The following is a 12,459-nucleotide window of genomic DNA, read 5'->3' on the forward strand; positions in this document are numbered from 1 at the left end:
GAAAACAGTGAAGGTATTTCAAATCTGTCTTGCGACTCCATGGGAATGTGTATTTTTGCCACCAAGTTTGTTTTGTTTTATTGAAATAAAATAACAGCAGTGGTCTTGATGAAAAATACATATACCATTTGGCTTGCTTTCTCCATCTAAAAACAGTTCATTACAAAAGATGTTGATGTCAGTGCTTAAGATCTTTGCTCATGCGTTTAGGAATACAGAAGTCCTTACATTATTTTGTCAACCTATATCTTTACTTACCCGTGAGATCTCGAATTTCTCAGGGAAAAATGCTAAAACTTGTCTCGAAATCAGGTGTGTGTGTGTGTGTTTTATTTATTATTTTTGTTTCTGGTGTCACATTCCACTGGATAATGTTTATCATGAATGTGATCAACACAACATGTAACAAACAATACGTTGCTCAACTTGGCATCTGGATTATTTGCCCCCCTCCTTCCCAATCTTTCTCTTTACTCCCTGACGAGAGAACAAACAAGTTCCAACAGCGAGGTATAGCATTTCTTCCCAGTAACATGTATGTATCGGCAGTACCTGAAATTTCGTCCCCTGAAGATATGTACTGTCTGGTCACACTCTCTCTCTCTCTCTCTCTCTCTTTGTAATCTGCTAAGCCACAAGATATGGAAAACGTAACTAATTAAAAAGCATGGCAATTATTTCCATAAATAGCTGATTGTAGGAATCATAACATTCAAAGAGAGAGCAAAAAATATATTCAATAACTACGAACAGACTTCCACAATGTATTTTTTTTATCGTTAGTAATAGTTCTTCTCTAAATGCGTTATTGTTAATGTACAGCAGGTGTTGTAACCCTATACAGTGAGTGCACATAATTAAATAGCGCACGTCTCCATGACCAGCCTGAAGAGGCCACCTCACTTGGCACAGACAGCACAGGAAGTGCTGAGCTGTGTGTCAGCAGCATATATAAGACAGTGCGCAATGCCCCTGGCCACTCTAATGATTCTATCAGGCAAGGTGGCGCAGTGATTAGCTCACTGGACTCACATTTGGGATGCCGATGGTTCAAATCCGTGTCCGGCCATCCTGATTTGGTTTTCCATGATTACAGTAAATCACTTCAGGCAAATGCCGGGATGATTCCTTTGAAAGTGCATGGCCGATTTCCTTCCCCATCCTGATGGGATCGATGCCTCGCTGTTTGGTCCCCTCCCACAAATCAACCAACTAATGATTTTGTAACACTTGATTTCATGTGTTGTACTTACAACAACATCATTCAGTGTGTGTGTGACTTTGCCTTTACGTGGAAGTGAATTAAAAGTTGGTTGGTTTGGAATTCTATTATTGCTTTTGCTCAACATTACAATATGGCAACGAGTGCGGTATTCTACTCTGTATCTATTGTTTTTCAGTTTACTATGGATAATATGTTGGTGGAAGAAATTCACAACACTCTTGTTGAACAGCAGCAGACTCACTCTGTGGTACTAAACAATTTGGCAGCTTCACTGACGTGACAGGTTTCACTGCCATTGACACAACCGCCACAATTTCCTCCATGTGATGATATCTTGGAGGACTGGGACGAATACAAAAAATGCCTTCGGTAACATTTCTATGTTTTTGGCATCACTGACCCCAATGAGTGTAAGCCTTGCTTTCTGTTACGGATTTCTCCTCATGTTTATCATCTGTTAGGTCAACTAGTTCCTCTGGAGGATCCTGCCAGTCCCTCTTTTGATGAAATGTGTCAGTTGCTCTTATTAAAGTTGTTCATGTTATTTCTGCTCGCATTGATTTCTACAGTTGTTGAAAATGGCCACGACTATCATACAGAGTTTGGGCAGCAGAGTTTCAGGGCTTAGCTGTTATTGACAGTTTGCTATTGAAGCTCTCTGTGACTCATATGCTGGTCTGACGGTTCATGTGCTATAATACACTGGGACCCTGATAAAGAAGTTTATGAACGTGCTTTACAATGTGAAAATCCCCCTCTCACAGAGGGTTTAAACATTGTCCGGTCTTTTGAACTATCTAGGAAAGTATGAAATCGGACAGAAGCTCAGCGTGAAGTAGCTGCCATCACATCTTCTCAGCCTCCATCGATTAGCTCAGGGGAAGGAAGATGATGACGTGGCCGTGCAATCGTGGTCTCCACATCACTTGGGGCAACATTGTACTAAACAGCAGCAGCAGTTAGCATCAAAACAGCAGTCGCGTGCTCCTCTCCCATCGTGCCCTTGTTGCTTTGTTCAACATGAATGGGCAACTCTCAATTTCATTTATTAGACATTAAAATGGGCATGAACAGTGTTTCTCAAGTGATGGCAGCCACAAACAAACTTTATATTGAAGTACGTGTTATGGACAAGATGTTGAAAATGCAGGTAGAAACATGCCACAGTGGCTTTGATAAATTCTCAAACCTATGTGGACGTCATATCACTGCCGATGTCCCCTCTCTCTCATTGGCCGGAGAGTTACAACAAATTCCCATATTGGAACAGTTTTCTATGCCTGTAGAGTATAAAGCAGTTGTTCGACCTTTGACATTTTTAGTGGGAGATAATGCCAACAATAAAAACTTATTTGGGTTAGAAACCTTCAAAATTTTTGGATTCTCTATTTCTGACGAAGTGCATCTGGTATTGGATCAAGTTCCGTACCAATAACTGCATGCATTACGCCCAGAATTTTCCTCATCTTTTTCGGACAGTTGGGGGGGTGCTACCAATTACAGGGGTCACATAACAATGAAATCATCAGTGTTCCCTTTTGTGCCTGCCCAAACTACATTGCTTTATGGGAGCAAGTCAAACCAGAGTTCTTATCGTCTTACAAGCTTCGGTGTTGTCACATCGGTCCAGGACCAACTCTTAGCTCAGCTTTCTGGGGGTTAATATTTTTCCAAAATAAGATTTGTCTCAAGCTTACTTGCAACTGCCTTTTGATAATGATTCCTAATGTATCCTCGCAGTGAATACTCCCTTTGAGGTACAGCAATATCAGCACCTGCCATTCGGTGTAGCTAACACACCTGCTGTTTTCCAACAATTTTTGCTGTTTTCACAACCTACCTGCTGGGGTGCATAAACTACCTGGATGATATTGTGGTCTCCACTTCCACCACACATGAACACTTGCAGAATGTTCATGTCTTGTTCACCATGCTTCAGGCTGTTTGATTGAAATGGAACTTGGACAAATCACAATTTTTTCAGCTGTCTATCATATAACTCACTACTGAAGTATCATATAACTCACTATTGAAGTCTAGTGTGCTGGCATCAAGCCTCTATGCCAGCATGTCAATGTCACTGTGGCTTTCCAACATCCTATTAATTTCAAAGAGTTGCAGCACTTTCTTGGAAAGATTGTGGACTGCCATAAATATCTTCCTGATGTGACAACGGTGTCTTAGCCCCTTCAATGCTCTCTTAGGTGAAGGTGTTACTTTTCACTGGTCGTCTGCCTACGAGTGTGCTTTCACCCTGTTGAAATCAAAATTACACTCAGCACGTTGCTTAGTTACCTTCCAACCACGCCACCATCTTGTTTTGGTCACAGACAACTCCCAGTACAGCCTTAGGACCGTTCTTGCAGACAAACACACTCATGGTTCTGAATGCTATAACGTATGTGCTTCCAAACCTGTGAATTAGGTGTAACAGTACTTTTGCGAGATAGAAAAAGAAACCCTTGTCATTGTCCACTCAAAAAATTACCTTTTCCTATACAGTTCTAAATTTCATTTGATTACTGATAATAAACCTCCTTCAGCATCTCTTTGGGACAAAGCAGCCTATCGCCTGTGACGCTGGGCTGTTTTTGTCACACTACAGCTACAAAATTCACTTTTGCACCCACAGCACATAATGCTAATGCCGATGCTCTTTCTTGCTTGCTGACTGACCCCAATCCAGATTCACAATGAACTGTTGTGTTTCCATTTACACATGGAAGCCCAAAGCAATGTGTATGGTAGTCCCGTTACCAGTTTCTGAATTTCGACAGCTGTCAAGACCGATCCTATCTTACATCAGTTTGTTTAATTTGTCCACCACGGCTGGCTGAATAGAACACCGGGCTGATTGTTGGATCCTTTGTGTATTTATTATGCTCTCTGCCACCACCACTCAGTTCTTGACAGTGTGTTACTGTTGGCTACTGAAGAGTCAGGGGCCACGGTTGTTATCCTATCTGCCTTACTGCAGTACACTATGTGCCTTCTCCACTTTGACCACTGGGGTGTTTCTCACAAAAAATTCCTGGCCTGCCACCACATGCTTTGGCCAGGTGTTGACAATGAAATCAGGTGTGTTGTGTTAGCCTGCCCACATTGCGCCACCCATCAGATGGCACCACAGGCCTCTTTTCCTGTGGCCCATCCCACAGTGCCGCTGAGAGTGTATTCACACCGATTTTGTGGGCCCCTTCTTTAACTTCTTTTGGCTTGTTGTGGTTGACACTTTCTCAAAATTTCCTTATGTGCATTATTGCCTGTCCACATCCACAGCGGCTATGGTCAAGGCTCTTGCAAAGACTTTTTTCTGAGGAGGATTGTTACATATCCTTGTGACAGACAATGGTCTGCAATTTGTGTCTCAGGATTTTGAAGATTTTTGTACAAACGTGGCATTTGGCATGTTACGCTCCCTCCACTTCATCCTAAGTCAAATGGTATGGCTGAGTGGCTGGTCCATACTTTCAAAACTTGAAAAAATACGACACAGCCTTCTCCCGAAAAAGCCCTCGGCAGGTTCTTGAGCTCCTGTACTTTCACTCCAGTTGTCCACTGCAGCCTGGCAGAGATGCTTCATGGCTGTGCGCTGATTCATCTGCTCTGACTGATGCCCGGCCACCGGCCGTTGCCCACCTCACAGCAGTTCCATCCAGGCTTTGCTGCTTAGCCTGCTGGTTTGGCCAGCTCCCTAAGTTGATACCGGTGGTTGTCCATCACTGCCGTGACTGCTACCTCTGTGTCGCACAACTCAGGGGGCTTGGTGTCCCAACACCACCACCAGCTCCACCCACACGACTGGGGAACCCGCCGCCCGCATGACCACCTGTGCCATCTGCTTTCCACCATCCATGCTGTGGCGTGGTCCGTGTCCCTCTTGGCTCCTGTGCCACCTTCGTTTTGGGTGCTACCACTGCTGTTGGGTGGAGTAGTTAGTGCCGGGCCGCCTCCATCTCCGTGGTCCGTTGCCACCACTCCTTCATTTGTCTTCCCTGCTGCCCTCATCACCAATTGCCTGCTTGGAAGTGGACATGAATATGGCGTCTCCATCACCAGTGCTCCCTCGAGGTCAGTTGTGGGGGCACGGGCATCATGCCTGCCAACACCTGCACCATTTCAGACCGTATTCTCCTATGACGGCACGACACTTGCTCCAGCAGTCATCCCTTTCTAATGAAGACAAGGACATCTCCACAGTGAACAGTTTTCCCCAAGTGGAAGGAATGTTGTAACACTGTGCAGTGAGTGCACAATTAAACAGTGCGCACCTCCGTGGCTATTCTAAAGAGGCTGCCTCACATCAGCACAGACGCCACAGTGCTTGCTGTGTGCAAGAAGCCCTCAGCTGCTCTAATGTTTTAGTGACTATGGAATACTCCACTATTAGACTGCATTATTGTAACCCCTGATTGTGTGTGTTGTACTTACTACAACATCATTCAGTGTGTGTGTACTTTCATATATGTTGAAGTGCTTTAAAGTTGGTTGGTGGAAAATCTAATATTGTGCTTCTGCAGTGTTACAATAGTAAGGTTGACTTCGTTGTTAATAAAACGGAAACACCAGTCCAAATTCCACATGGACATCAGTACACTTAATGACTATCAAAACAACAAAAGACAAAACAACGTTCTTTATTTTCAAAATAAATTATTCAGTAATTTGGTTTTACTCATATGATGAGAAACAATATATTGGCAATATCACAGTTTTGAAGACACATCAAGCCAGTCATTACCAGCCATGGTATCATATCATGTATATTCTTTATATAAAGAACATAAGATATTTTTGAAACAGGACACAATTTAAGAGTCAGCCCATGAGGTAGAAGAACTTTCACATGCAATAATACTAGTGGCTTCTTCCTTGGCTGGATTACTCCCACAATTTTCTGCTGACTGGACAACATTTAGCTGGATATCGTACTGCTGGTCCAGGCCAAGGTAACTGTCGGACATCACGTACAGAGTCAGCATCGTACGGCCTGCCGAGGAAAAAGGTGTGCTGTATTAGGCAAGGAAAACAGCACTGCGTTTTGTAGGTTCTGCACAGTATTAAACAGTTAAAGTACACAGAGTTCCAGTAAATGAATAAGTTAGACATTAAGCCACAGGTTGGCGGTATCCATTCACAAGGGCATCTGGCTAGTTGAAGATGTCGAAGCTAATGAAACTCTGTACCAGACTGACTCCAACTTTCATTGACACTGATGTTTCCACTTTTTCATGTAATTGTCCTAACTGACTAAAAATGATGTAAAAACAATCAAATGCATTGTAATAATGCATTTTCATAACATTTAATTTGGTAAACTCACATATAAGGAAAATTCTGTCAACTTTATGAACATATATTTGGGAACTAGACAAAAATGAATTTGGAAGCTAACGATATATTTTGTGGGGGATGTTTACATTATCAAATTGTCAATAAAATTAAATGTAAGTATTGTTAAGTAATAAGCAGATGGAAATTTAAGCTATTTAAAATCAGAATTTTAAAGAAAAATACTGTTTATTTAATCATTTTTTTTATTAAATGGGAATATTTTAATTAAATTAGCAACATCAAATTGTGAATTTTAATGTTATGTAAATGCTTATTAAAATTTACAACTTGAAAGAACTTTATAACACAGCAAGTAAAAACTAGGATTTGTCAGTTTTAGGACCAACGAAATAACATTACTGAAACATGATAGCACATGTTGTCATACAAAAGTAAGGGTGTAGATAATGGTGAAGAAAACCATGAACATAGATTAATTTTTTACTCTTAATTATTTGGAAAGAAAAACAAGGTACAACCAAAACATATGGAACAAATGGAAACCTGATGAAAAGGAAGCACTCATTTTCAAAGCATTATATACTGTCAAAAAACACATCACTAGAGTTAAAATGCAAAGTACAAAACCATTAAAAATCTTATTAGTACCACAGTACAAAAAGTTCTTACGGAATATTAGTCATTTTGGAATAAAGGTAACAATTCATCAAACAGTAAAGGCTTGAGTCATTTAGAGGCACACTAATGAGACATCAAGTTTTGCTAGGTTTTGAACAAATCCTTTTTCAAGTCATAGTATAAACAGATATGCACATAGCCAGCACAATGTGTACTGCCGCGCACGAGTGTGAGTCAGTCAATCAGTCAGTCAGTAAGTGTGTGTGTGTGAATTCTAGCTAGAAAAAGGATTTGTCTGAAAGCTAGGGAAGTTTTCAGTCTTGTTCGTAAGCCTGTTGATGACTTGACATGTCTACTATTCTGTGATTTATTTGCACTACGTAAATATAACAGTTACAAAGTGCTAATTAGAATTTTAAATAATTTGACTAATGACTTTCTTCTTGACTATAAATGTTGTAGTTACTGAGGTCTTCAGAGAAGACTGGTCTGATGTAGTTCTCCATGCTAGTATACAATGTGCAAGCCTCTATATCTCTACTTAACTACTGCAACCCACATCCAACTAAACCTGCCTACTGTACTCATGTCTCGTTGTGCCATAAATTTCTTTTCTACCGAACTTGATTCAGTGTATCTTCATTAGTGATCTGGTCTGTCCATCTAATCTTTAGCGTTCTTCTGAAGCACCAGATTCCAAAAGCTTCTATTCTTTTTTGTCTGAGCAGTTTATTTCCTTGTTTCACTTCCATACAAAGCTACACTACAAGCAGATATCTTCAAAAAAGATTCCTATTTCGATGTTAACAAATTTACTTTTATTTTAATGCTTTTCCTGCTATTGCCCAGCTGCAACTTGAGATGTGGCTGTGGTGTGTCATCTCACTGTGCATCCCAATTTCAGAGTCATTAAGTAGATTACAACAGTAATTAAGATGAAGAAGCAGGTGGAAACCTATGTAATGTTGATGTATGTCGATTTTTATTCTAAAGTGAGATTGGTGGAAAGTGCAATGTTATCTGAGCATGGAATGATGAGATATTCAAATTTTGATTGAGCATAATAATCAGAATTCATGGTAGCTGGCAGTGTCCACAAGAAGCCACCTTCTTTTTGTGCAATGGGAGAAGATATGCACAAAAAATGTGGGTGATCATGACACTAATACTGAGTGTGATGCCAGGAAGTTTGGAGGGCTGGAGTAAGAAAACCAGCAGGGGCAAAAACAAAAATTCAGGGGTGGAGATCATCTTAGCTTCAACTAGGTGGAACAGTTCAAGACAGTGCAGAACAGAAAGGCAAAACAGTCCATCATTGAACTATATATTGGTAGAGACAGGAGGTACGGAAAATTATATCAGTAGCATTCTGAGTGTGTCTCCATTGGAGCACTTGAGTTATGTCACTATATTATGATAAAGATTAATGTTTCTAAAGTGGATTGTCTGACACACCACTTTAGCCCAGAAAAGTTAGCAGCAGGGATGATGAGCCACTGTTCAGAGAGAATGCACTAGGTGTTGGAAGGCGTAGGACCTGCACTGAATGGCAGCTCAATCTCTATGGCATAATAAGCTTTGTTTTTGTTCAAGTTCAGTTAACAACGTCTGATCACATACAGTAACACATACATATGTTTTAATTGGTGTTGATAAAGTACAGTTGATTGTGACAACCTAAACAGACTTAGACGATGTGAACTACATAATTGTTTACTACCTTGGAATTGCGACTATAGTGTTGCTGATGACCTCTTGGTTGCAATGGCAGGTTTAGATAATTTTATGTCTTGGAGAGTACCACATTACTTACTGCCTGCAGATCCAAAACTATCCTAACACTGGGGGTCTTAAGTCCCGTACACCAAATAGCATAAATCATTTGCCGCACAGTATAGCAGCGCTGTGGCAGCTTAGTATTGTGAATTCATATGCAACTGTTTTGTTTGCAGCGGTATGGCGTGTTACTCGTAAGTAGCTATGGTCACGTGAGCTCCATGGAGGGAACGCATGTACGCTGCATTTCTTCGTTTTATGGAGGTATAAATTCGAATTCCACCAAACACTGCATGTTACTTTCCGAAGCAATGAAATCGCTTTTGTAAGCCAGTCATAGCTCATGTCACGTGACCTCAGCAGCTGATGACAGCACAGGACACGTAGGGTAGTCAACCAATAGCAAGATCACTCTTAAGTAGCGCAAACACACAAAAAGAAAAGTTAACGGTTTAAATTAATATACATAGTTTAGCTAGAAGAAAAACAAAGCTTTCACAAATAATATTGGACTCTAAGATTAATAAGCAACAAGAGAAGCTAAGCTTCCACATATAATGCTGATCATTTTGCGCGTGTTACACTTTAAGATACATCACACAAATGTGCCAGTCAAATTTTTAATAACGACATAAATGTTTGATCTTCTGGGCTCGAAATCCTTCTAGATGGTCATCCTCAAAGAGAGTCAAACGCTCTGTGATTTAAGAAATTCATCATACATTCTCGCACATAGTTTATCTTGCGTAATAGGAAATTTACTTTGAAAGTAACACTTTTCAAACCACCATTTGCAATATTTTCCCATGACCTGTTAGAAATTGGTTCATTTCAGCAGTTGCCAGAGAGCGCCAGATAACAGGCGTCACTGCGCCTGCGCAGCTACGATGACGCAGGAAGCCCGCATGTTCATACATGTAGAATATTAAAAGATCTTGCATTATGTCATAAAAGAAACAAGACATCAAAGGATACTTCAGGAGCATCGGAATTTCGTGAACTATACTAAAATGCATAATTCGGCTTAAAGTGCACAATCATGTGTCCAGATTCGGATGTATATTTTCTTGAGTACCAGTACTGTATTATTCATGTTTGGTTCTTTATTATGGAATAATGCCATACGAGCTAGAAGATGGGAAATGTGCACTTGAAATGAAGCAAACAGTTGAAACTAGCCAACAGTGTGAAATTAAACACTTCATTTCAAATAAATTGACTGCCTCAGCGCAAAATATTAATAAAAACCAAATCTCTTTAGCAAACCGACAAAAATAACTTCACTGTTCAGAAAGGTGGAAATAAAACCTGAAACTAACAACATATTTTAGCCTTCCGTAATTATGTGAACGTATTTTAATTCATTTGGTAGCTCCCAGCCACAGAAATCCATTTTGTTTTCATTTAATGTGAGAGCAATAAACGAAGAGGAAACAGCAAAATCACTAAACTTAAACACAGGTCACGTGGAAACTACCCACCTCCCCACTACAACTCAAGACTGCTCTGTGCATCAGCCCTGGATCTACGATATTTCTGAACTGGAGCAATTTGATAGTGGCGCCCAGCCACACATCTGTTGTCTGTAGCCAGAAGCGGGAGAAGGTACTACTCATAGGTGACTCAAGTGCGCATGCGCAAGAGCCTGCCCGAAACTGTTCAAATGAATCAAATGTAAACAGCTGTCATGTCATGCTCATTGGCGGCAATTTGTTGTTAGGAGGCACGGCATATTCTTACTGAAGCCTTTGACACACTTTGGTTGGCAGATGCTTGTATGAGCACTGTGTTTTGTTGTTGAATATGGCGCATTTCCTTTGCGACTTAAGTTTTATTTATTTATTTTTTTTTTCTCTCATTCATGTTTTTTTTTTGCTGCAGCATTATTCTGAAGATGCGGGATACAGTAATATCCTTCGTTAGAGTATTGGTTCTTACCAGTCAAAATCACAAAAATTTAACTGGTAACTAATACAAGGAAAAGTTCCCGGAATTCTAAAAAATTCCCAGGTTTTTCCCGGATCGTATACACCCTGTGTAATACTTACACCTGTCCCCCTTTGGAACTGAAATTATTATATTCTTCTTGAAGTCTGACAGTATTACGCTTGTCACATATATTTAGAGTAGGACGTGAAATCGTCTTGCCAAGGATCTCAATAATTATGCAGGAAAGTCATCTACTCCTCGCTTTGTTTTAAGTTACGTCTTTCAGTGTTCTGTCAGATTTTCTCACAGTATCAAACTGCCTCTTTACCTACTTCCTCTTCCCTTTTGTAATATTTCCATCTGAGCTCTTTTCTTTTCTCCGTGGGTCTTTTTAGTTTTCCATCTGTCTTTCCTAGTCATGCATAATTCTACAGCTTTGCATATCTCCTCTAGTCATTTCTGCTTAGTCATATTGCACATTATGTCAATCTCATTTTTTAGACATTGCTATTCCCTCTTGCCTGCTGTATTTTTATACTTTCTCTTTTTCTCAGTTAAAATCAATATCTCATTTGTTATCAAAACAATTCTACTGGGCCTTGTATTTTTGCCTATTTAATCCTTTGCTGCTTTTGTATTTCATCTCTCAAAGCTACCCATTTGTCTTCTATTTTGTCCCCTTCCTGTCTGTCAATTGCTGCCTAATGGTCCCTTTAAAAGTTTCAACACCCTCCAGTTCTTTAAATTTATCTAGGTTCCACCTCTTTCATTTACTACCTTCTTGAAATAACTTCTGTTTTAATCTGCATTTCATAACCAATGAATTGTAGTCAGAGTGCTATCTGTCCCTGCAAACATTTTGCAGTTTATATAATCGTAAAGCAGAGATTTCAAAAGCATATTTTATTTTATCTGGAAGCTTCCAATGTCACCACTTTTCTTCCACATATCAAATCATCTTTGATGAATTCTAAACCAAGAGTTAGCAATTATTATGTTATGCTTGATGCAAAATTTCTACCACACAGCTGCTCCCCTAGCCCCTGTTCCCCTACTATTTTTCCTGATCTTCCTTTTCCTACTATTGTCTTCCAGTCACACATCACAATGAAATGTTCATCTCCACTGACGAGTTGAATAATTTCTTTTATTTCATTGTACAGTCTTTCGTTATCTTTATCACCTGCACAGCTAGTAGCAAAATTAACTGGTTTGAAAAGTAACACAGTGTTTAACATTAATCATGAATAAATCTGAATATGTGCATAACTATGACACAAAATAGAAACAGTTATGTAAATATTAGTTGCTTGTCTTTGCAATAACGCCCTGTTGGTATTCTGGAAATGAAATAAATATTGGAAACGTTTTACTCAGATATTTCTCTGCCTACGCTGCTGTGCCAGCGTCATAATTACCGTATTTACTCGAATCTAAGCCGCACCTGAAAAATGAGACTCGAAATCAAGGAAAAAAATTTTTCCTGAATCTAAGCCGCACCTGGAATTTGAGACTCGAAATTCAAGAGGGGAGAAAAGTTTTAGGCCGCATCTCCAAATCGAAACAAAGTTGGTCCATTTTAATATGAGACACAATTTAGGTCGAATGAATGACGA

General features: G+C 39.9%; 1 protein-coding gene across 1 annotated transcript in view; it reads right to left on the bottom strand.

The window, feature by feature from the left end:
* Positions 1-5,846: 5,846 nt before the first annotated feature.
* Positions 5,847-12,459, bottom strand: part of LOC124545360 (activating signal cointegrator 1 complex subunit 3) — a 239,304-nt gene continuing 232,691 nt past the window's right edge. The window contains exon 37 of the mRNA XM_047124265.1: positions 5,847-6,215. Within this exon, the coding sequence (XP_046980221.1) occupies positions 6,037-6,215 (179 nt within the window). The 3' untranslated portion in view covers positions 5,847-6,036. The remainder of the gene's footprint in view (positions 6,216-12,459) is intronic.

The sequence above is a fragment of the Schistocerca americana genome, chromosome 8 (assembly GCF_021461395.2).
Source record: "Schistocerca americana isolate TAMUIC-IGC-003095 chromosome 8, iqSchAmer2.1, whole genome shotgun sequence".
Classification (NCBI taxonomy): Eukaryota; Metazoa; Arthropoda; class Insecta; order Orthoptera; family Acrididae; genus Schistocerca; species Schistocerca americana.